The sequence below is a fragment of the Phyllostomus discolor genome, chromosome 6 (genome assembly GCF_004126475.2).
Source record: "Phyllostomus discolor isolate MPI-MPIP mPhyDis1 chromosome 6, mPhyDis1.pri.v3, whole genome shotgun sequence".
NCBI classification, from domain to species: domain Eukaryota; kingdom Metazoa; phylum Chordata; class Mammalia; order Chiroptera; family Phyllostomidae; genus Phyllostomus; species Phyllostomus discolor.
In genome coordinates, this window is record NC_040908.2 from 127,596,810 (window position 1) to 127,623,331 (window position 26,522).

Here is a 26,522-nt window from a genome sequence, read left to right on the forward strand (position 1 = left end):
TGGGTTGCGGGCTCCGGCTGGGGTGTTTGCAGAAGGCAACCAACCGATGTTTCTCTCTCATCAATGTTTCTCTCCCTTTCTTTCTCCCTCCCTCCGCCACTAAAAATACAGTGATACCTCAGAACTTGTCAGCTTCACAACTCATCAAACCCTGCACTCATGGCTTTTTGGTAAGAAAAACACATTTCTGCACTCAGCGCTTGCTCGGGGCTTGTGGCGCTGGCTAGAACTTGAGAGTCACAATGCCGTCCAGCGAGAGAAAACACTTCAGCATCCAGGCCTAGTCGGTTTCAGCACTTGTCACATGTTCTAGAACGAGTTAACTGTGAGTACCGAGGCACCACTGTAAGACTAGCTTTAGAAGTTCTGGGGCGGGGGGGGGGGGGGGTGTAAAAATCTCTTAGTATGTAAAAGAAGCTCCCATCTGTCCCACTCTGCTGAGGGGTTTTCTCATGTTTGATTGTTGAATTTTACTCAATGTTTTTCAAAATTAATGAGATGGTCACATGGCTTTCCCTCTACCTATTAGTGTGGTAAATTATGTCGGTTGATTCTTGGATGCTAACTCAAACACACATTCCTGGAATACACTGTCCACCTGATCAGGATGCCTTACGTTTTCTATGTATTTCTGGATTCAGCTCGCCAGTATTGAGCTTCAGATTTTTGCATCTATATTTATGAGCGATATTGGCTAATAATTGTCTTTTCTCGTAATAACCCTGTCATGTTTTGGTATTAATGTGATGCTCACCTTATAAATGTGTTGAGAAATAGTCTCAAGAGCTGGTGTAAAAAGCTTTCTCTTCTTTCTTCTTTGAATATTTGGAAGAATTTACCAGTGAAATTATTTGGGACTGCAGTTTTCTTTCTTGGAAAGTTCTTAATCATAAATTCAATTTTAAAAATAAATATAGAACTATTTAGATTTTCTATTTTTGTGCATCTGTTATGATGTGTTTAAAAGGAGTTTTACTCACATATTTACTCCTGCCAATGACCTTAATATGTTCCTGCAGTTCAGTACTCCCATCTGGGATCATTTTCTTTTACTTTGAATTTTTTCTTTTATCTTGAAATTTTTCTTTTAGTATCTCTTATAGCAAAACATGCTGGTAACAAATCCCCTCATCTGTTATATACCTGACAACATTTTTATCTTTATATTTGAAGGCAAATTATCACTAAAGAATTCCGAGCTGGCACGTTTTTTTGTTTCATATGTTTTTAGCACTTTAGCAATGCTGTTCCATTGTTTTCTGGCTTCCATGATTCCTGCTGCTGTGTCATATGATACTCCTTTGACAACAATGGGGTTCTCCCCTCTCCCCACCACTGCCCCAGACTGGGTACTTTTACAATTCTCCCGTTCTGGTCTTAAGAATTAGAGAATAGTATTCAAAGCAACCACAGATACCAGGAAGCATTGAGAGAATCTCTAAAAGGACACAGCCAGAGAAGGGGGTGTCCTAAATTCTGGCCAGCTGAAGATATATGAACTGACCTAAGCTTTGAACTGCTGGCTGAGAGACAATTTGCCGTTTGTGTTTAACCTCAAACCACCAGCTAAAAAAGAAACATCAACACTTTTTGGCGGAACAGAGCTGAATCCAAAGTCAGCACAACATAACATTTTCAATGGCTAGGATACATGCAAAGTTACTTAACAGAAATAACAATTAATGTATTGAGACAGACCCTGAGATGACCCAGATGTTGGAATTAGCAAACAAGGATTTTGAAAAATAGTTATCACAACTATTATCAGTGCTGTTAAGAAAAATATTATTTGATGAATAAAGGAGTTATCAGCAAACCAAATTAAAATTTTAGAATAAAATATAATATGTGAAATTAAATATTACACCTGTCACAATATAGGTTTAATAGGAAAATGGAGATACCAGGAGAGCAAACCTTAAGATAGATCAGTAGAATATTTCCAATTTAAAGATGAGATTGATAAAAAATAGAATGTGCCTCAATGAACTACAGAACAATATCAAAAGGTCTAACATGTGAGTAGAGTATCTGAAAAAACTTAAGAAAAAATAATGACAAAATGTCTAAAAGATACAAATTTACAGATTCAGGAAGTTCGGCAAACGCCAAACTGGATAAATGTGAAGAATGTGCCTGAAAATGTCATTGTCAAACTGCTAAAAACCAAAGATAAAGAGAAAATCTTGAAAACATTCGGAGGATAGGAACACATTACATATAAGGAAAGGACACTTCAAATTACAAATGACTTCTTATCAGAGAAACTGGAAGCCAGAAGGCAGTAGAATAACATCTTTAAAGTGTGGACGCCAAACCATGGGAAGACAGAATTCTGTAAACAGAAACTATCCTTCAAAAGTTAAGACAAAATGAAGACATTCTAGATAAAAGAAAACTAGGAGAATTCATCACCCGCAGACATGCAATACAAGAAATCAAAGGGACTCCTTCAGACCGAAGGGAAATCACACCAGATGAAAAACTGGATTTTCAGAAAGGAAAGGAGAACACCAGAAATAGTAAGTATCTGGGTAACTATATGACAGCTTTTCCTCTTAATTTCTTGGAATACAGATGACTGTTTAAAGCAAAAATTAAAACACTGTTTGGTGGGGTTTACAATTATGAAGATCTTGTATAGGTGACAATTAGAGCATAAAGGCATGAAAAGAGATGAATGGCCCCAAATTAACATATCTGATTGAAGCACATTAGTAATAGCCCAACCCAATGGTGGGTTCTCCCCAGGGAAAAGGTATACGTGGCATATCCTAACAGCTCCAGACCCTAAGGGGCACTAAGCAAAAGCACTCTTGGGAAACCAGGGAAATGATTCGAAAGGATTCACCAGTCCATCCATTTAACTGTGGGTGCCTGGCTGAGTCTGTGGTGGTGAAACCCAAGCCCTCCCGTGGGAGGTTCCAGAGCGGGTCAAAAGAGCAACCACAGCGCTGTTGTTTATGGAAGTCTATGAATCCAAACCAGCACCTGGCACTGCAAACAGCATTATTAGATGAAAGAAAAATGGGGTCACCATTCCTGTTAGCACAATCAATTATTTGTACCTTTCTTAGTCAGCTGTCGCTGCAGTCATGCTACTGGGTTTGGAGGCCCCCAAGGCCACCCCCAGGTTCCATGATTCAGTATACAGTTGTGTTCATTGCTAGGATTTAGTACAGTGAAAGGCCGTATGGCACAATTAGCAACGATAAAAGGCTCTCGAGGTGAAGTCAGGTGGAAACCAGGCTCACGCTTCAAGGGCTCTCTTCCACCACACCGAATGCATTTAGTTACCGCAGCAGCAGGTTGTGACAATGCATGTGAGATGCTGCCAACCAGGGAAGCTCTCATAGAGCCCACAATCCAGGGTTATTGCTGGGAGCTGGTCGGGTAAGCAGCCTCTGCCTCGCACCTGCCAAAATTCCAGACTCCCAGGAGGAAACCAGGTGTTCAGCAGAAAGCATATTGTTTGTACAAAGAGTTTAGGCATGATGAATCATTCCTTTAAAAAAAAGATTTTATTTATTTATTTTTAGAGAGATGGGAAGGGAGGAAGAAAGAGAGGGAGAGAAAGAAACATCAATGTGTGAGATGCACTGACGGGTTGCCTCTCACATGCATCCTACTGGGGACCTGGCCTGCAACCCAGACATGTGCCCTGACTGGGAATCGAATTGGTGACCTTTTGGTTCGCTGGCCAGCACTCAATACACTGAGCCACACCAGCCAAGGTGCAATGAATCATTCTTATCTGTTAATGGTAGCAACCGTTTCAAAACCTAAGTTCTCAGACACCAGCCAGGGACCAGCCTTGCAAGCAAACCTTTTCGAAGATAGCAGTATAGGCCTGCTTCATTAACTCTTTTCTGTACAACTACATAAGAAACAACTACAAAAGTCTTATAACAACAGATATTAATTTTTCTCAATTAGCTGTAGGGCTTGGCTGTGCTAGTCTAGACTTCAGGCTTTGCTTTGGGTTCAGGTCTGCTCCACAGTCCTTAGGATTCCGAGATCTGGGGCTCCCTGCAGGCATGTGCTCCTCATGGTGGGTGGCAGACACACACAGAGCCAGCTAAGTCACACACACTCTTAAGGTGTCTGTTTACATTACACCTCTTCACATTCCATGAGCCAAAGTGAGTCATGTAACTCAGACAAACATTAGTGGAGTGAAAAAGAAAATTCCCTTCATTTATTTTAACAGGGAGAGCTGCAAAGTCACAGGGTGAAGGATGTGACTGTATGATCCCTTACAGGGAGGGATGAAACAACTGGGAAACATAACACAGTCCACCACAGTACACTGGGGACCCCACCAAACTCAGAGGGCAACTGGGGTTGGAAGCATCACGTTATCATCTTTGAAAATGGTATTTCTTATTCTTTGTTCATTAGTTTATTCTAACACCTATAGCCAAAGGAGCCTTGAAACTGGCAGGAAAAAAATCGTGCAATTTTAGTAATATTCTATACAAGTTCTTTAGCAATATAGTAATAAAATAAGTTAACATTAGCCCTGGTTGGTGTGGCTCAGTGGACTGAGTGCTGGCCTGAGAGCCAAAAGGTCGCTGATTTGATCCAGTCAAGGCACATGCCTGGGTTGCAGGCTGGGTCCCCAGGTGGGGACATGTAAGAGGCAACCAGTCGATGTATCTCTCGCACAGTGATGTTTCTCTCCCTCTCTTTCTCCCTCCCTTCCTCTTCTCGAAAAATAAATAAATACAAATAATAATAATATTTTTGTTTGTTTATTTTTAATATATTTTATTGATTATGCTATTACAGTTGTCCCATTTCCCCCTTCACTCCCCTCCACCCTGCACCCCCCTCCCACCCACATTCCCCCCGTTTAGTTCATGTCCATGTGTCATAAGTTCTTTAGCTTCTACATTTCGCATACTATTCTTACCCTCCCCCTATTTTCTACCTACCATCTATGCTACTTATTCTCTGTACCTTTTCCCCCTCTCCCCTCCTCCCACTCCCCTGTTGCTAACCCTCCATGTGATCTCCATTTCTGTGGTTCTGTTCCTGTTCTAGTTGATTGCTTAGTTTGTTTTTGTTTTAGGTGTGGTTGTTAATAATTGTGAGTTTTTTGTGAGTTATGACCCATGGATATGAACAATGGCGTGGGGATTGCCTGAGGGAGATGGGGGAGCATAATGGAGGGAGGCAGAGAGGAAAATTTGGGACAACTGTAGTAGCATAATCAATAAAATATAATTTAAAAAAGAAAATGAAAGAAAATAAAAGTATACTGGGTGTCAGACAAATCTAAAAAATAATAATAATAAAAAATAAGTTAACATTAATCTGTGCTTATCACATGTCAAGAGTGTTACATGCAATTATTTCATTTAGCTCTTAGTTGATGCTATTAATCCCATTTTACAGATGAGAAAACAGAGGCCTACAGACTTGCCCAAGGTTGGAAAGTTTGCAAGTGGTAAAGCCAGGATTTGAACCCAGACATCTTAGGTTTGGAGCTTAGGCTTGAACCACCATGATATTTTAAGTGCAGTGCTTGGACACATATACCAGATTGCAATGCTTCAATACTGGAGAACAAAAGCATGCCAAATTGTGAGAACACCACCAAATCTGCACAGATTCATATGAGCTCAAAGGCTAAGATTTAATTTGTAAAGAAAAGAAAATTTTTTATCCTACTCAACTAAACTACCACGAAAACCTGACTTTTTCCTTATTGAAACATATCAATATACCATAACTCAACTGTTTAATTTCAATGTTATTTAAATTCAAACACATCTTATCTTTGAAGAACTAATATATGAATATATTTCATTGATCAAAATAACTTTCCAAGTCTTTAAGATACCTTGCCTTTCTGCTTACCAGACTGGGTAAAGTATCTGCTACATGTACTATCACCTATGATACCATAAAGGCCATGTTTGCAGCCAAGAAAAATGATCACAAAAGAATAAAAAATTTTCCCCATTTTCATTAAACAAATATATTCGACTGCATTCAATAAATAATTTAACAACTAAGCAGTATCCCCTTTATGAAGCAGGAATTCTGTAAGGCAAATATAGTACTTCAGTCACATCCAGAGTTTCTAGTCCCTCCCTCTAAGATTACGAGGAAGTGCATTTTAATTACAGACATACAAACAATTAAATTGTTTTCTGAGCTTAATAAATAATGAAAGTATCAGTAATGTTTATCAGAAATCACTAAAGACCTAATGTGAAAAGGCATGCCCCTGCAAGAAGCAATGGTCTGCCAAGCATCTCATTTGAAGAGGAGAGAAGGCTGCTGTTGAAGTTCAAGTCTCGGGTCTGAGAGTAGATGAAGGACCCACTGTAGGGACTTCAGAGGGTTACTAATGGCACAAAACATTATCCAGATGTGCTCAGCTTGCAAAACACAAGATAAACGTGAGAGAATATCTCTGTCCTCAAAGAATGCCATTACCCAAAATACACCAAAAGTTAGAAATGAAAAGAAAAAAAGAAAGGACATAGCCAAAGGCCAACTACGTGCAAACAAGTTTGAAAAAGTGACGCGTGATACAGACTGTGTTCCCCACAACGTCCAGGGCATTTGGAACCAGGGAGCAGTTACTCAGGGAAAGAGAAAAGTGCTTAGCTCAAGTGTTTTTTGTTTTTTAACAAATCCTCACTTCCTCTGTTAGTTTTCCAAGAGTTCTGGCACTTATCTAAAAAATGTAATTTTCCTGGCTTGGGAGAACACATTGTTAGGGCTCTAGCTGGATTTACAAGGTTCTCCAGAAGGGGGAACACTGATGCAGCGGAGAGTAGGGACTGCTGGCGGGTTTCCATGTAAATCAGAGCCAAGTTTCAAAGACTTTAATGAAAAGATAATCATACACATATTCTTAATTTAGTAGGTATAGGTTATTCATATCATCATATCATATAGCCCATATAACAATATAATTTTAACAAACAAAATTTTCCCATGGGAAGTAGTTCAATATTCACAGGATAAATTTCAATAAAATTAAAATTCCACTCTGAAGAACACGAATGATTGTATGAATCCTGTATGGACTTGAGAGTAACTGGTCACCCTGTTTTCAGTTTCTCTTTAGAGCTTTCTGTAGCACTGCCCACCATTAATGAAGATTTCAAAGAAGTAATTTCTTAACATAAATTCAATATAATTAGCAAACTATCATATTTATTCATAAAAATCCTTGGGAAAAGAACTTCGTTTATTAAATGCATGAGAATTCTTTCATTTTTTTATCCTCACCTGAGAATATGTTTTTATTGATTTTAGACAGAGAGACAGAAAGAAACATCAATGTGAGAGACAAAGATCAATTGACTGCCTCCAGTGTGTGCCCCAACTGGGAATTGAACCCACAACCTAGATGTGTGCCCTGACCGGGGATTGAACCCTCAACCCTTTGGTGCATGGTACAATGCTACAACCACCTGGGTCCCTGGCCAAGGCAAAAATTATTTCTTTTAAGTGGTAACACTTTACAGAAAAATTCCCAGACAGGAAAAGGTATTCCTCCTAAGATATCATAGCCTAAACTTAGGCATGGGAAAGTTCCTTAGTCACTCCTTAGTTTCCAGGGTAAAGTCCTGCCCATCTTCCTGTCCAGGAATTTCTGCTACAGCATTTATAGCAAGTAGCTTTCCAGAATCTCCCTGAACACCTCCAATAACTGGAAGGTGGGGTCCAGCCTCCCTGGTCCAGCCTGTTCTATTGCAGATGAGCTCTGATTGTGGACAAGTTCTTCCTGTTGGGTAGAAATCTATATTCTTGAATTTTCAACCCACTGGGTATAGCCCTATCATCCATAAGCTCCTCAAATTCCAGTTCTTCTACTCCATAGTTGGACGTAGCTGAGAACAGCTTAGCAAGTCCCATCTCTTTGTGACTTGGACGGGGAAGCGGAGGAGAGAGCAGATGTGTGACAGAGCAAGGGGAAGGTGAGGGAAGACAACCAAACATTTGGTTCAAGGATATTTCATGCCGGATTCAGAAACAAACATAGATATAACCTAAGACCTCAAAATATTATGTGTCTGTATGCATGTGTATGTAAGTATGTGTTTGTATATACGTGAGTATATGTGGATGCATGGGAGTATATATGTGTAATCTGTATGTATGAGTATGTAAATATATGTTTGTGTGTGATGTATGTGTATATGTGTATGTATCAGTATATGCATATGTACATGTGTGTATAAAATGCTAAGCCAGCTAACAGGAAAATCTTCAAATTACATTCAATTAGAAAATACAGATGTGGGTTTTTAAAATATCATTTTAACAAGAAAGAAAATACACATAGCAGCCAAGCACTGCAGGAGCCGTTAACAGACTACAGAGGAAGAAGGGATCTCAGTAAATTTATGTTTACCTTAATGCCAAAATATGATTATTTCAAAATACCTGAATCATTACATGATAAGCTTATTATCTAGACATTTGCTATCAAGTAGATGAAGCTCCAACCAGTACATCAAAATCAATTAACTGCACTACTAGGTCTCTTTCTGCCAGTTTCTGACGGGACTCCTAGAATGGAGGGTGCGGGCCGGCAGCGCTGCACCTCGCTGGGTGAGGACAGGCTCCACCCTTTCAGTCCTGCTCCTCGAACCAAAGAGCAGCAACTCCCTGTAGGAGGTCTGGGCTGCCCTCAGGTGAACACGGCTGCCACCAGCAGAGCACTCAATCATTAAAGAAGAGATAAAATGCACTCGGCAGATTTCAAGACACAAAAGAAAATAAGCATGCAGAAAACTTTTCCCCACAAACACAGAAAACTGTTCGGGTATACTGTGAGAATACCCAGTTAGTAGAACACAATCTACAATCAATCAGAATGTTACAAAAATTTATTCACCAAAAAGAATAAAACTATTATTTAGATCTAATAAAACAATATGATAAACCTATATAAGTAGTTTTAGGTATCAAAAAACTAGAAACAATTAACTAGATAATGTAATAATTCTTTGTCTAGGTAATATATAAACACACTCCAAATTGTGTAGCCTGGTAGAGTAAAAATTGTTCATTTTAACCCATGGGCCGAATCTGACAGGCCACCTGTTTCTAAGTCCTAAAATTGCCTGTGCCTGTTTTCATGCTACAATATCAGAGCTGAGAAGTATCGTGGCCCCCACAGCCTAAGATCTGTATGATCTCTCCCTTTGCAGACCCTTCCCCTCTATGCAGGGATCCTCAACATGCAGGCAACATTGCTACATCATGACGGTCTCAAGGGAGGAAAGAACTTTACTTGCTTTGTTATGTAGGGGCTTTGCTACGAACCACCAACAAAAAAAGACAGGGTGGCACAAAATGTTCCAAGTACTGGGAGGGTATTTTACAGTTTGGAGAAAGAAACAACTGTTCTTCCTACTGGCTCTGTTGGTTCTTCCTACCTGTTTCTCCTCGTCTTCATCTGAGGCACAGGCAACATCGTGGGCAGCTCCGCCGGGTCTGCTGAGTTGGGAAACTTGCAACTTTTCTTGATTGGACCACTTGTTCTTTTGCTCTGCCACATTTTCTTCATCACTCCCTGGATTGTTTTTCCACTCTTTCATCATTTCTAAGACATTGATTGGTCTCGCTGAAGAATGTGTATTACCCTAATGTTAATGAATTTTTGGTGTTATAGACAGTTTGGAAAATTAAAAGGATTCTTACATCTTTTAGTAACACATTTTCCCAAATTCAGTAAGTCACAAAGAAATATTATAATGCTGCAAAATGGCAAACCTGCTGACCCACTGGAGCACACCCCCTGTACTGAGAAGGACCCCAGATGGGGCAATTCCCCAAATCCAAAGACTCCCTGATAGCACTGCCCTTACACAAGTATCAGGGAAGCTGGAAGAATGAAAGAAGTTCCCCAAAGTCTAGCAGATCCAACACTAAGGGCAAGCCCATATAACATCAAAACATCCAGGTAAAAAAATCTAAATTCAGTTGATTAGTCAAGTGCTGTGCCCAAGGATACGGACATTTGACTGGAAAGCCTTTTGTTCACTGAAACATTTAGACCTGAGGAAAAATAAGGATGTGCATTATACATGGGTAATACCCATTCCACATATATAAATGTTTTTCATTTTTTATTTATGCTTATGCATTAAAAGTACAACTCTAGAAAGCAATAACAATGTCCATATACAAAATAATACCCTAGAATATGATCATTGGTTTTGTTTCTAAATATAAATAAATAATTGAATTAAAAACTAAAATGAAATATTTTCTTCCTGAAAGTTTATGCCTAAAATGTAGGTGCACACTAAACACAGGAGTGCATTATACATGGCAAAACATGGTAATATTTCATTTAATGCCAAGAACTATATGAATGCAGTCTCAAATGACTTCTGCTAGACTAAGTATGCCCTAAATAATTTTTCTCCTAACTCAGATTAGTAGAGAAAGTTTGGACAAGAAGTTTGGGTCACATTTAGGTTAACATAGGAAGTTCAGGTGTGAGTACAGCTAGGGAGGATTCTACATGCATTTGGTAAGGGGTGGATTCAAGCATCCATCAAGCATCGGTGACACAGGACACTCTGAGACAGGGTACTTCAAAGGTGGCCCTCTGAGTACACTGTTGAGGATTTTTAGAGCTTAACATATTCATGGTTAAAGGCAAACATTAAGTAGTGATAACTAAATGAGAATCATCCTGCAATTAATTCCCTGTGGTTCTTTTATTTCATCCTGTTTTAAGAAGGTCTATATTGTTAACAACTTCATAGCATCCTACTTCTGACTGCACTTATGCATCCTCTACCACTTACTTCCAGAATGCCCCAACCATGCCTTCTGCCAGCCCATAGCCTACATTTCCTTCAAGGCTCAGTTTGAGAGCCATCTGTGTTAAGTATCCCAGAACTGCCAAAGACATTATCAACTTCAACAGTACGGTGATTACAAGAGGGAAAAGAGGGTGCGGGGAGGTAGAAGTGGGTAAAGGGGGGATAAATGGTGACAGAAAGAGACTTTACTTTAGGCAGTGAACACAATACAATATATAGATTATTTATTCTGTTAGAATTGTAAACTTGAAACCTATGTAATTTTATTAACCAATGTCACCCCAATAAATTCAATAAAAAATGTTAAAAAGAAAAATACAACAAAACAGTAAAATAGGAAAACCCCCTGAAGATGTTGCCAACTTAAATTCAAATAAAGCACAGAGGCTCAAAAGCCACAAGAGAGCTGAAGTCATTCACAGTGGCAGACCGTCGCAGCTCTCATCTGAAGGGGCTCTGGTTGCCAGGGTTCTGTCCACCGCTCTGCTTGACCCTTATGGTCCAGCTAGTCTCCATTACAACCTCCTGGCTCCATCATGGCCTCCAACCCTAACTTTCATGGAATCACAGAGTCCAGAGTCCTGGATGCTAGAACACATGATTTGGCCTCAGCTCGATTCTCTCACTGGCAGACAGAGACAATCTAACACATAACAGATTACATGTCTGTAATCCCAAACCTCAATTGCCCTTTTCAGATTAACTCCCCTTAAATTAACTTGTTAGATACTATACTAGTCACTAGTGCTGCTCACCCAACATTCCTTTCTTCTAAGCACATGGCAGCATTGTGCTTCTCTACCTCTTTTGAGGCATGACCATGTGACTTGTTTTGGCCATTGAAATGAGTTTAGAAATGGGATGTATCACTTCCGGGTGTACTTTAAGAAACAGCATGCAATTTTTCATGTTCCCAATTCCTGCCTCAGTAACCACTGTATAAAAACACGGAAATATTGTATAAAAGCCTCCCTCAGCCTGGGTCCCAGAGTGAGGACAAGGAAAACAGTCTCCTATCGTCCCCCTACCCTCCCAGCCCATGTGCGATGGAAGGATCAAGAGTGCTGAGATTTGCTATACCACAGCATAACCTAGTCTGTCCCAAAACAGACAGCAAATAAACATTTACATTCTGTAAGTTACTTCTAAAAGGCCTTAAAAACAGTGAGCCTACTCTATCATCAGCACACCCAACAAAACTGTCACTACTACAGAAATCCCACACGATCAGCACCATGCATGTGGAAGGCCATTTGTTTAGGCAGCCCTTGCTTTGCACTGTCCTCATATGCATGAATCTCAGCCATCGTGACCTGCTTAAACGATATCAATGACACAGTTCAAATTTCAGTCAGCATGGCATATTAACTATAACTGCAGAGAATTCAAATTTCACTGCTAGCTCTTTAATCCAGAATCACTATGCAAATGACAGATGTGCATAATGATCAGTGACCAATCAGGTCACAGCTTTCACATACTGTTGGTGACTCAACACTGTGCACCTATTAAGTTCACACACAGACAGCGAAGTGTGCCATTGTGCAGTCTCCTCATCTCTCAGGGAACTTGTCAACAAAGATGAAAGTGCAGCAAAAAACTGAAAGTGATCATGCTGGAGTGCAATCCGAATCAAACGCAGGTAGAGCAACAGAAGAAACTGCTGGCCACAGGAACGATGACACTGCCACCGTTACAGAGAATCTGGATGCGCAACCGAAGGAACTCAGTGAAGGCAAATTTATCAGCATAAATGAGCAGCGCGGCTGTGACAGAAAGGATGAATTTGCCTCAGAGACAGTGACACCTGCACAATGTTGCACATTTAAAGAATTTTCAGAGATACTTCACAACACTGAAAGCACAAAGGATAAAGTGCTGGAAGCTGACCCAGACTTAGGAAACAGCAGGACGATCTGGCAGGGCGTGAAAATGGTGTTCCCTCTGCATTGTCAGTAATATGACAAGAAGTGGGCAAGCACTGCTTAAACTAATCCTGATAAAGTTTTTTTAACCAAAAAATAAGATTCTTTAATTCTCAGCATTTCTAATGTTTCAATTACAGTGTACTACAAAATATTACTTCTTTTAATTCCCTAATGTTTGTAATTAGCCATTAGAACATTTTCAATATTTAACAAAATTTTTTAGATCATGGAACAATCATAATATTTCCATTGATTATTAAAACCACTTTGCACAGTTTCAACTTGCATTATTTTTGTAGTCTTGCACTACTTCGAAGAGCAAGGACTCCTGTATTATCTTGATTCCGCCTCTCTAGCACTCTCTCAAATGTGCAGTTTACACACGCATACCCCCAAGAGCTGGGTGACTGACACTCCACATGCCTAAAGTAGAATGCCTTTGTACTCAGTGAAATGACCCTATTTCTCATTCCAAAGAGACTGTGGAGAAGAACAAATGATCCAGAAGAGGAGCATTATTACCTCAAAAACACTCTACTATTTTTAACTGTTTGCTTCCTATATTCATTTGTGATATCAAATGGTAATATCAATTCCAGGCTTTCCCTGTTGTCTAAAGTCCAGCCAATAACTTACTAGACTAACCCCCTTCCTTCCCCCATCCCCTACTGCCTCTTGCTGCCAGTAGTTGGAAGAGGACTTGCATCAAATGCTTGGACTGACCAGTGGATAACATATACAGGAGTATGTGTCATCAGCCTTCTAGGTCCGACAGAAACTACAAATGACCCGATGAACCGAACAGAAATGGATGGAATTGTTAGGACAGACATTGTAGACTGTCTGTCACCTCACCATCAGAACACTAGCCCCCGAACTCCCTTTACTGGCTTTATTCAGAGGGTCAGACACTGAACTCATCAACCATCAAGGAGCAAGTGGCAAGAAGGCAGCAGTAACAGGAGGATAGTCTGAGGCTATCACAAGTACAAAACCAGTCTCCTGGTTAATAAATGATGGGTGGAAGAGGGCAAGAGTCAAGTCGAGGAACTTGTACAAAGGACCCACAGACAAAGACAACGGGTTGGGGTGAGGGACTGAACGTGGGAGGTGCAGTGCAGGGAGAGTAATGGGGGAAATGGGGACCCCTGTAATTGAACAACAATAAAAAAGGAACAAAATTCCACTTGTTTAACAGAAAGTTGAGACTATTTTATTTTGAAAAACTGGAAAAATAGACATTCATGGAGAAGCATTGGTCAATTACTACGATTTGGATTTATTGCCCTAGTGGACAGGTCCACCAATGGAGACCCAAACATGTGTCCCCATCTAACAAAACCTGCCTCTTCAGGAATGATGCCCATCGGTGTTGGGTAGAGAACAGGTATTTTTAAGTGAATGATACTCATGAGCTACAGATCGGTGGCATACAACATAAAACTGGGAAAACTGAAAGGAAACACGCTGGTTCTCTAGCTTATAGTCATCGCATTCCACTCTTTGGAAATAGCTAGAACTCTTCATTCTGTGACATTCCCGGGAATAGTCTTTTCAACAAAAAAACAGAACAGTCAATCTATGTAAAAAAAAACCCCCACAAAATCCAAATCAAAACAATGAGATGCCAGTTTTCACTGACAGGTGGACATGAATTTGAGTTTGACAACAGCCTATGTTGGGGGGGGCTGGAGGGGGAACAGGCTTTCTCATTTACTTGCTTCTTACAGAAGGGTGAGTTAGTAACAGCCTCCGTGTAATGCACATTCTCTCTGGCCAGCAACTCCACCGCCCAGAGTTTACCTGGTAGATATGCTGACAGGGTGTGCAAACATGTATTTACAAGAACATTTATCGCACCACTGTTGGTAATAGGAAAGATATGAGACAATTTAAATGATCCATATTTGCTGGGGATAATTCACAACATAATGCTGTGTCCATAGTTTGGAATACAATGCTATTTTTTTTAAATAAGAAAATCTTTCTAAGATATATTAGATAAAAAATAATAGTGTGCATAATATGAACCCATTTGTGTAAAATATATACACAAAAATGTATAGAATGTTTCTGAGAGAACACATAAGAGACTTAACAATGGTTATCTTTAGTCAGAGGGAATGAGGTTAATGGAAAGAGAAAGTTATTTTTTCTGTTTTGTTTATCATTTAAATCATTTGCCATGGCTAGCCTCACCTATTACTTTTATATGACTAATAATTAATGTAAATTATAGTAGGAGAGTAATAATGTAAGCTGCAGATACCCACAAAGAACTGATAGCACCCAATAAAATCACCAAACCTTTCCAAATGGTTCTCAGTGAGCCCAAGGCAACAGCACATCAAGGTAGTAACAACCACTAAAGTAAGCAATTGTATGCTACTTTAGTTTTTTTCTGACAAACTCGGTGATTTTTTTTCTCCTACAAGTACAGCAACTATGTGAGTACACATGTTGGTGGTGATATTCCTATTCTTCAGGAGGAAACAGCCTGAGAAATTTAGTAATATACCATTATTCTAGAAGCTCATTTCCAATCGCCTGCTAAGAACTTCTAGCTAGAGATGTTGCTGAGCCTTCAATACTGTATTGTGTATTGTATATTTGAAAGTTGCTAAGAGAGTGTATCTTAAAGTCCTTTTCACAAGAAAAAAATTATAACTGTGATATGATAAGTATATTAACTAAACTTATTGTGGTATCATTTACTAATTAATACATATATCATTATGTTGTACACCTTAAATTTTACAATGTTATGTGTCAATTATATCTCAATAAAGCTGGAAAAATAAAAGTGAACTCAATATATTCCAAACTGACATTCTTCAAATTGATGTATGCATACATCTGGCTATACATAAAGACTTTCCAAGGATGTGTGGAAAGGATAGTTTGCAGGGATCAATTTCAAGATCCTGAATTTCCAGTGATCTATTCTTTTCCAAGTCATCATCACCTTGGGTAAGGATCTGCAGTAATCCTTTGCATGTTGTTTTTCTTTGGTCAGTATCTGCCAATGCTTGCTAATGTGCATACATTTATTTGTGTGGTTGTGTGCATGACAAAAGGCCCATATCTAGAAAATGTAACAAACCTCTACAAATCAATAAGTAAAAGATACACAAAACCTACAGGAAACTTCGGAAAGACTTGAACAGGCATTTTGCAAGAGAAGACATCAAAAAAGCTAATGAGCATAAATGCATAAATAAGGGTGACCAATTTCATTTGTAATTCATGAAATGCAGATTAAAACCACAATGAGAAGATGCAGAACAGAACTGGCATTCTGGCACACTGCTGGTGAGCTGTACGGCAGATACTTGGGGAAAGAACAAAGGAACTCTTGGATGGAGGTGGACAAAGAAGAAAATTCACACCAATTCAGCTGTGATCATGGTCCTTCAGTGCCTTTCAGTAGGAACCCCCTGTCAAAACAAGTCAGATACAGAGTCCTCTCTGCAGAAGCCAAGGTTCACGGCAAAACAGCCCCACGAGTCTTCACAGCTTAGTTCCCCACCACCACCCTACAGGTCCTTCTACGGTTCTAGAGAAAAAGGACTACTAATACGCTTCATAGTCTCTGAATGTGCTTTTTTTCCTGTCTTTAAATCTTTGTCAAGTTCTTCCTATTGAGAACCTCCCTCCTTCTTAGCATGACTCCAATATTAATTCCTACTTTTTCCCTTTCTTTCAGAGCCAGGGCACATGTTGCCTTCACGCTAAGCAGTTTTTAGTCCCCTAAAGGAAATAATAGCTCTCTTCTTGAAAACCTAATAGTACTACTACTATATACTCTCTATAAAACATATTTTTATACTGAGTATACATTTACATATCTTATAGAAGCCATTGTATTATATGCTATATTTAACATATAGAGTGCATGCTTACATATATATACACGCACATGATATACTCGTTCTCCAGCACGTTTGTTTCAAACCCTCTGCTGGGCGTGGAAGGTCTGTGGGCCAGGACTGGACCAGCACATAACCGCTACTCAGTAAAGATTTGTTGACTTACTAAGTACATAGTAATCATTGAGTATTGAATAAGTCCCCAAGGTTTCTGGTTTATGAGGTTTTTCTTAACATAATTTTTATAAAGCCTTTTTAAAAGGGCCTCAACAGCATATTTATACACATAATTCAGAGTTTAAGAATAACTAAATATAGTAAAATAAAAGTTGAGTGTAAACATATTTAGGATGAAAGTATACAGTAGGAAAAAACTACCCATCCATTAGGCATCAGAAAATTTCCATTTGCTTATGTAGAGTACACATGTTAGGGCTCAAGGTCAAAAGCTAATGACCAAACCATGGATAACAATTTTTGGATTAATGAACAAGGGCCTTGTTCACACATTAGGACACACTGCTCTGGAAATCGGACCCTAGACGCCTTGAGTACATACGCCTTTGCAAGGTGTGACTATAAAGCAAAGTACACCATGATCTGTGGTAAATGACTCCCCAGGAGAGGCTGCATTGTATTCGTCTTTGTACCCCTATAGTGTCCAGTGGTTTAAGTAAAAGATACTTGTTAAAATCAGTATAGACATTTAAATGGCACTTGTCCCATTTAAAATAAGTCACCTTGCAAGGCTTATACACTATAACAATAATTTCCTTCATTTCAAAGAGCCTATAATTGGCTTCCACTATTTATGAAAGGAAGTTAAAATTCTATCTAGCCTGAGATTCAAGTCCTCCACACAATTTTCTCTCCTTTTCTAAAAGTCTCATTTCTCAATTCTCATTCTTTCCTTCAAGCATCTTAATCTGCCAGTCAAATTGAACTTCCTATTTTCACACTTGCTTGCCTCTGCACCTCTGGTCATTTGGCAATTTCTTAGGTCATTTATCATTCTCTGCCTTGCATTGTATCTTATACATGGCATGCCTCCCCTACTAGATCGTGGGTTCCTCCTGTCAGAGACCATGTCCTACATGTCTACAGCTACATTTCATCGCCTAGCAAAGGTCCTGGCACGTGGTAGGCACCAAAAAAAAAATTATTGAATGTCTGAATAATGCCAATAGAGCTAAAATCTGGAAGCTTTCTTGACAAGCCACAGAAGAAAAATGTTTCCTTGATTTATAGCAGGGTTCTTAAATATAAGCAGGCATTAAAAACACCTGGGAAACCTGTTTAAAATGCAAATTCTTGGTGTTAGTTGTCACCAGGGGATTTGAAGGAACACCACAAGGCAACTGTATTCATCTAATAAAAGGGAATAAACTCCTGAACTGACATTGAGAGTAAAGAAGACAAAGGGAAGAGACAGACAGGGGCTACCGGGGCATTCCTGGCATGCGAGTTGCCATCGAAATCTTCCTGGTGGGAAAGTCATTTCTTGGTTATTTTTCCTTACATCTGATCTTTGGACTTTGAAATTGGAATGACAATATGTGTTTATTTTAAGTTCCATTCACTTAAATGCACATAGAATACTCTTCAGATATGTACCATATTTCAAAATGGACAATACATAGGTTAAACCCTAGAAACTTTTTATCCAATAAAGCTCTTTGAAAAAAAAAATGTTACATGTGTTAGATATTGCAAAAGCTCCGGTTATAAAGCAGCAAGGCACTGAGAAAACTAACATGTTCCCTTTAGGTTATTTCAAACAGAGGATATGAAGTAAGACTTCAAGTGGTTAAGAAGAAAAGAGTGCTGCCTTTTAGAAGCTGGTAAGATGCCAGCATTCTCGACTTTATACACTGGACTCCTCAGGACAGTCTGATGCAGTGCGCGCTCTCTGTCATGTCTGCATCCATTTGGCAAAGACCACACAGAAATAAATGGTATGGAGGCTCAAAGATGGAGGCTTCTGGAGAAATGACCAAAGCCAGAAATAAAGCTGTACTAATTAGAACACAAATAATTACATGGCCAAACCCAAATGTTGTGTGATGCTGAAAAGAGAGAGATTTCTGAGGCGCACCATCTGTTGTACGGGTTTTGATTTTGCCGTACAAATCCACTCCGCGCAGGTCTGCAGTGATGTGCCTGGCTGCTGGTGTGCTTGCACAGTTACTTCGGGCCAGAAATACTGATTGCACAGAATGATTTGAGAGATCAACATGTTCATAAAAGAGGGCAGAAAGAACCCATTTTTGAGTGGAGACTAATTTCTTTTAGCCTTGGAGAAAAAATATTACTCAAAGAAATGATTAGAAATTGCCAAAGGAAAATTAGAAAATTTAAAAGAAGAGTGATATCACTATACATTTATGGAATCTAAACTTACCTGGGCCTTCAGGGTCACCACCCACCGCTCTGTTGGCTGGTCTAATGGAAACTCCTCATTCTGATCTTGACCTCTTAGCTGCATTTACCTGGGAGCTGACTGTTCTCACTTTCTCAAACATTTTTCTCACTTCCCGGCACTACTCTTGCAATTTTCCTGCTCCCTCGTCAGCTACTCCTTCTCAGCCTCTATTGCTAGCTTCTCCTCTACTAAATGTTGCATTATCTAAAAGGAGAGTGCAGGGATCTCTTTTCCTTTCTATCTGTATTTTCTTCCTAATTTATCTTTTCAGCCTAATGGCTTTTTATGGCATCTATCTACCCCAACTCCCAAACTTACAGTTCCAGCTCAGGCTTTTCCAGCTCCAGACCCATGTATTCAACTATATTTGATATCTCTGTGTGGACGGCACATAGGTGTCTCACACTTAGCACTATCTAATACGTTTATACAGGGGGATGACTCACAAGTTCCCTGTTAGATATGCTAAGTTTGTAGATACCCATCTCAGAAATGTGTGAAGACTCAATAATTTTTTAAACTTGTCAGATGAGAGAAATTGACTATTTTTTAATAAAAACTATATATAAGCTATGAGGCCAAGTGAAAAGAAATACGCAATGGTAGAATGTCGACAAGAAAAAAAAAGAAGTATTGTAATACAGTAACTTACTGTTAACCACTGGTTATCCAGTAGCTCCTTAGCTGTGATTCTGTGAGCAGGATCTACTTTCATAAGTTGTTTCAAAACACTTTTGGCTGCAAATAAAGGAATATCCTGAATATCTTATTTCTTAACTGCAATTAGTAACATTTAATTTCCAATTTATTTAGAATTAGGTCTGTATGACATGAAGGAAAGATAACTATTATAAAACAAATATCATCAGTATAAATAGCTTAGAAATAAAGTTTAAGGCCTACGGTGAGGTTTTATTGCCTGGATTAGCTGATTTAAGTTCTATAGTAAAAATTAACTAGATAATCAGTACATTTCCTCTTCAATTTTTACTATGTATTTTCTGTTTTGGTTGGAAGTTTTGACTATAAAAATCATAGTGAGGATAATCACTATTTCCACAGGTAAATAGTGTTATTTCTACAAGCAAATTCAATGACTAAACAGAGGTTTCAAGCATCTGAATTACTAGCAAACTACAATTCTTACATTGTGCACATTTGCTTTAGTAAATAATAACAAATCCGCATTACCACAATCACTTATGGAATCCCAAACTGGATCATCGAAATGTAGTTCTCCCTTTCTTATTAACTCAAAAAGCTTCTCTTCTGAGCTTGCCATAAAGGGCGGTTCTCCACATAACCTACAACAAAGGCAATCATTTTCTTTAGATTTTTTTAAAAATCCAAATAAGGCTATTAAAAATTAAGTTTCCACAGGACTTGGAAGTAGTGGTGCTTCATATTTACATAAAGGACAGGAGGAAGGATAGACATGAAGACATTGAAACTGTTAAAGATTTTGCTTATCTTGGTTTGGTCATTAATTCAAATGGACACTATGCATGAAACCTATATAATTTTATTAACCAATGTCACCCCAATAAATTTAATAACAATTAAAAATTAAATAAATAAAAGATAAAAATGGAGACTGCAGCCAAGAAATCAAGGAAAGACTGAGACTTGAGCCCTGACTGGTGTGAATCAGTGGGTTGGTCATCATCCTACAAACTGTAGGTCGCCGGTTCAATTCCCAGTCAAGGCACATGCCTGGGTTGTGGACCAGGCTCCTGGCTGAGGGACTGTGAGAGGCATCCAATTGATGCTTCTCTCCTTCTCTGTCTCCTTCCCTTCCCCTTTCTCTAAAAATAAATAAATAAAATCTCTAAAAAAAGAGAGAGAGAGGACTGAGACTTGAAGGGCAGAAATGTAAGAATTGGAAAAACCATCAAGAGCAAAGATGTGTCATTAGAGGCTGAGGCTAAGCTCATCCATGCCTTCATAGTCCCAATTACTATGCACAGATGTGAAAGTTGAACAATGGAGAAGACTGATAGGAAAAAGTGATTCATTTGAGAAAAGATGTTGAACGAGACCTCTGTGGATACCCCAGATGGCCAGAAAGAGGAACGAATGGGTCCTAGAGCAAATTACACCTGATATATTGCTGAAGGCAAAATGACAACACAGAAGCTGTCCTACTAGGGGCACATCATGAGAGGGCAGGGTTCTTTGGAAAAGACAGACTCATAGATGGAGAGCAGGATGACAGGTGGGGGCAGGTTATGGGGTACAGGGACTGAGCAATAAGGAAAAAGGACTCATGAACATCAGTATGGTGATTTTGGGGGAGGGGTACAAGGGGACTACATGGTAATGGAAGAAAATACAATAAAACGTTTTTTAATCACTTGATCATCCTAGCACAATAAGGTTTTTTTTGTTTGTTTTTTTTTAAGAACCCATAGGCATGAATCTACAGGAGCTGAGCAGGGCTGGTGAGGACAGGACATCATGGACATCATTCATTCACAGAATATCCAAGACCTGGAGCCAACTCAATAGCATGTAACAACGGCACGTACCTCCTGTGTGTAGAAATGGAAGCAAAGGGGTTTTGTGAGGTCAGTGCTAGGCTCTTATACTCGGCCAAGGGGTGTCCAGCCCACAACCCATGGGCCGAATGCAGCCCAGGATGGCTATGAATACAACCCGACACAAAATTGTAAATTTACTTGAAACCTTTTTTTTTTTGCTCATCAGTTTTCATTGGTATTTGTGTATTTGATGTGTGGCCCAGACAACTCTTCTTCTTCCAGTTTGGCCCAGAGATGCCAAAAGGTTGGATACCCCTGTCACTGAAACCTCCAGATCTGCAAATGACCCAAAGCTGTTCCAGGTGGAGAAACACTAAGCTTAACCAGGGTTACAATACAGGAAGGTGTGCACACAGACATAGCTGCAGATAATAGAGGAGACACACTTTATTGTGAGCAGGGGTAATGTAATGCCAAAGGCACATAAACTGAACTAAACTTCTGGGAAAACATACTGAGTTATCAGAGTCTAAATGACCATGTAAGAATTTTATTTAGGGTAAAATACTATACAAATGTTACTAAGACTAAAACAAGAATAACCCTGGAAACATCTATAGGCTCTGAGTCAAAGCTTTAAAAAAATCCATTAAAATGATCACAACTCTTCAAAAATAGTATACAAACTGAAAAAGGTCTGGATGAGAAAAAACAGGTGGTGATGATGCGACACTTCAGTCTGAAAGGGCGAAAGCTGAGCAGACAGAAGGATCCACATCAGTACCGCCACGAGCAGAGTGTGGGAACCTGAGCTTGCCTGCGCATTCCAGAACACAGGAACTATGTGTTGTTACGACCTTTTAAAAGGAAAAACTGTGCTATGCTTAACAAAGAGCATGGCAAGCCTATGCTTCAGTAGATAATCTAGTCCCAAACCACAAAAACACACTTCAATTCAGTTCTTCGTAGTCCGCTGTCAACAAGTGTTAGCCACCGTCGTCCCGCCAACCCGCCTTCCGAGAGCAACCCGAACGTGACCACCAGACATTCCCCACGACCGACGGACAGAAGTCGCACTGGAACTCCGCGCAGAGCAACTCCGTCTGTCTACTCTTCCACTCTCAAGACTGGATATTTTTCCCACTTTATTGCTGAAAGAATAAAATGGCGCAACTCCATTATTCTTCCCAAATTCTTGTCTAATATATACTTAAGTATAATGATCTCTAATTCTCCTAACAGTTATATGTCTACTGATTTTTTAGCTATACCTTTAAGTTCTTTAAAAGTCTTTCCCACAAACATTTTTTAATAAGTCTACATTTAATAAATATTTTGAATGAAGATGATGATATGATGATGATGATTTTCCTAGGGGAAAAAAGTGTTTGTTTTTGTCAGACTGGGCTAGACAATGTCACTTTTCATTTACCAACAGGCCCTTCCTTGGTACAAGATGGATATTTACCAAATTGCTCCACAAACTCTTATTTCAATACTTTTCAACTTCTCCAGCTCATTCTGACCCTCCTTTCTCTGATCTTACTTACGTCACTGCTATTTACTTTTAAAATGCAACTTTAAAAAAGCCAGGAAAACAGTCTTATGGACAATGACTATCTATTGTAACAAGTATGGGCCAGCAAAAGACCAGCTCATCGAGTCTGTTAATAACCAGCGACACGCACATTTGCCAGTTTCTCCACTGCTCCTGCACTGCCTGACTAGCATGCAACCATAGCCAAGGGCTACGTTTTTAAAATTCCACTTTTTTTCTGTCCTTTGCAATTTTACTTACACAAGAATGTATCTAATGGCTGGTCAATCAGCAGCATGTGAAATTTTATGACAGCAATTTTCTGCACATCCAGAAAAGTAAATCCAAGACATGAAAAATGCCTCTTAATGCTTTCCTATTATTTTCTGCTGCATTCATAGGAATCAAAATAGCAGAGGATATACCCATAAAGAGTATTTATGTTAATTTCACCTTGAGAAAGTATGTTATCATTGTCCAATTAAGTAGAAGTAAATCAGAAGTAACTGATAAACAAGAAAATAACCCCCCTGGAGGAGGTAATATGTTTGCACCCTCGGTGAAGGAAATTACCTAAGATCACTGGGCTCAGGCAGATTAATGAATAGGCACTGATTAGCTAAGTAAGAGTCTACTGTAAAGGAAAAAAGATGTCATTTGTGATGATATGTGGTGATGCTCTGAAGCAGAAAAATTAAAATGGTATCTTCAAGAAAGAGAAAAATTTAACATATTAATACACTATCAGTTTCCTTAACATCAAAGTCAAAACTAAGAAGGCAGCAAACACATGAATTATGTAGTATTAGATTGCACATATATTTGATTTGTGTTGCCTAAAAAGACTTAAGAGTATAAAACACTAAATTAAAATGATATTTTTAATTAAAACTAAGACTCAGAATTTTTACACTATGATTCTAACTAACACAAAACAATGATCAAAACTGTGTGACTACATTTACACTTAATGTAATCTAAGCAGGTAATGCATGCTGACCACCTGAGTTACAGCTATAATCCCATCACCCAATTTCCACTGCCTGTGTGTTCCACCCCAAAACTATGAAAGTGTAACTACTGTGATGTCAATATTTAGAAATGATCTGGAAGAGGAAGTACACGGTGAAATCTTCAGTATGGCCATAAAACTAATGTTGCGTCAACATAAAAATGTTTATATTCATCAGGAGGCAGAATAATGGTCCCTAACTTTTCAGGACGCCTCTTACAAAATTCACTTTAATTCAATTAACAAGCAGATACTGAACACTGACTACATGCCTACTATTGTACCAGATGCTAGGGATGCAAAGATGAATAAGATGTCTGCCCCTCATGGAATTTAGAGCAAGGAAAATAGACACAATACACATAACACAATAATTATATTACAGCATTATAATCTAGTTTTTAAAAGTGCTATGAGAACATGGAGGAGTAAACAATTAATTCTACCAAATTTACACACATGCAAACCTTCCTGGTTAAATATTCCTACTTTATTATTTTGCTTTTCTTTCAATGTTACTGTTTTTGCATACATTTCTGTATGTTGCCTTAAACCCTCTGGGAAAGTATACATAATGAACATAGTAAATCTGCTGAAGTAGAGTAGGAATTTGCAAAATACAAGGTGTTAATGTCTGACCTGGGTACATCCAGAAGAGAGGTTAGGAGAGAAGAAAGAACATTCTAGGCAGAAGGAACTGCATGACCAAAGAAAGACCCAGAGGCATGCGATCCAGGGACCCTGGGATGAATCTCCACCTGGTTAATGGCCACTCATCACACCTGCCTGTGCCCAGGGCAGCTCTAGTGCCAGTTCCCAGGACAGCCCTCTACCTGATGGGCCCTCAGTAATCTCTTGAGAAAATACAAAGAAGCTCGGTTTATAGCAAAGGATGAGGGAAGTTTTAGGGCAAGTTTTTCACTGTGTTCACATCATACAGTGCATTGTTGCAAATCAATAAAAAGCAAAGCTGAAAGTTAAGAATTTACAATATTAAAAAATACCTAATGTAAGTACCTGACAACTGGTAAGAGAGCTTTCAGACTGACCTCCCAATTTTTTTTCAATCACTTTTTAAAAACTACGCTTCTTACTTGTAACTGAAAATCTACATGACTATGCTAGAAAACATTCACTTTACACTGCCCATTCCACGAGCTACTCACAAAATGTACATGATGACCCCTATGCTCCAGATGTCGCACTGATGGCTGTAGTCGTGGGCGTTGATGACCTCAGGGGCTGCGAACAAGCAGAAGTAAAGTAGCATTAACGATACAATAGACGACTTTTACGTGCTTAAACACAAAGCATGAAAAACGTGCTGATGTGCTGAAATCTGTTCCCCCACAGGGAAAACGAGAGCCAACGGCAGATGCTAAATGAATAAGGGACAGGCCCTGACAACTGATGTCACTGCATCCTCACTCCTGTCACTTAGCTTCCAAAGCTACTACGGCACAAACCGTGTGACTGAGTGCACGACTACTCTTCATTCCTTTGGAGTTGTTAAGAAAGGATTTTGCAAAGATTGTGTAGTTACAGTAGAAGACAACAATATCTCAGTTCTTTTCCAAAAATAGAATTAAATACATGCCTTAAGTGGTTATGATTTAAAGTAAGCCTAATATGTGGAAATCTGGATTCACAGAAAAGCTAAGATTTGTGGCTATAAATCACTGTGGTAAGATAATAACATCATGGCACTCCTCCGACAGAACATGAATTATTTTCCGCGCTTTCTAAATGAGGAAACCGACACAAAGAGCGAGCTCCCTGCGACATAACTGCATCAGCCAACAGGCACCATGCTCCCGCCTCGCCACTCCATGCTTCCTGCTTTACATCGTGTTCACAACAGGGTTCCTTTAAACAATCTTTTCAAAGCAAAACTTTTTTTTTTAACTTTAAGGTAGCACATTTTTTAATGATTAGATTTTTTATAATGCTGGTTTTTAAGAAAGTCACATATATTTCAGAAGTAAGTCTGTTATATCTCTACAGCAAGGACTCAGATGTCTTTAAGGAATAAGGAAGAATAGAATAGTTGTAAATATAAAAATAAAACACATGCATAGGCTTCACAAGAACTCTAACACTGACAAAGCGCTTTTGTACAGGCTATGGCACTTGTGTAAGTGACGTCGAGGACCTTGTGAGATGAGTATGTAGGCATTTGATTCGCTTTGCCAATGAGGACACTGAGGTTCAGATATGTTAAGTGACTTGCCTAAAGTTACAAGTGCTTTTACTTTTTTAAGATTTTATTTATTTACTTTTAGAGAGAGGTGAGGGAAGGGAGAAAGAGGAAGAGAAACATCCATGTGAGAGAGAAACATCAATTGGTTGCCTCTCGTCCACTCCCCAACCAAGGGCCGAACCCACAACCCAGGCATGTGTTCTGACCAGTAGCTCAACTGTCCACCTTTCACGTTGCTGGACAATGCTTCAGCCAACCAA

General features: G+C 39.1%; 1 protein-coding gene across 3 annotated transcripts in view; it reads right to left on the bottom strand.

Annotated features, from left to right (window-relative positions):
* Nucleotides 1-26,522, bottom strand: part of STK33 (serine/threonine kinase 33) — a 133,215-nt gene that overhangs the window by 7,354 nt on the left and 99,339 nt on the right. For all 3 annotated transcript variants that reach the window (XM_028516422.2, XM_036028977.1, XM_036028976.1), the window contains 4 exons: nucleotides 25,229-25,304; nucleotides 20,225-20,337; nucleotides 19,686-19,771; nucleotides 9,414-9,620 (listed from right to left, as the gene is read on the bottom strand). In XM_028516422.2, coding sequence (XP_028372223.1) covers nucleotides 9,414-9,620; nucleotides 19,686-19,771; nucleotides 20,225-20,337; nucleotides 25,229-25,304 — 482 coding nt within the window. The remainder of the gene's footprint in view (nucleotides 1-9,413; nucleotides 9,621-19,685; nucleotides 19,772-20,224; nucleotides 20,338-25,228; nucleotides 25,305-26,522) is intronic.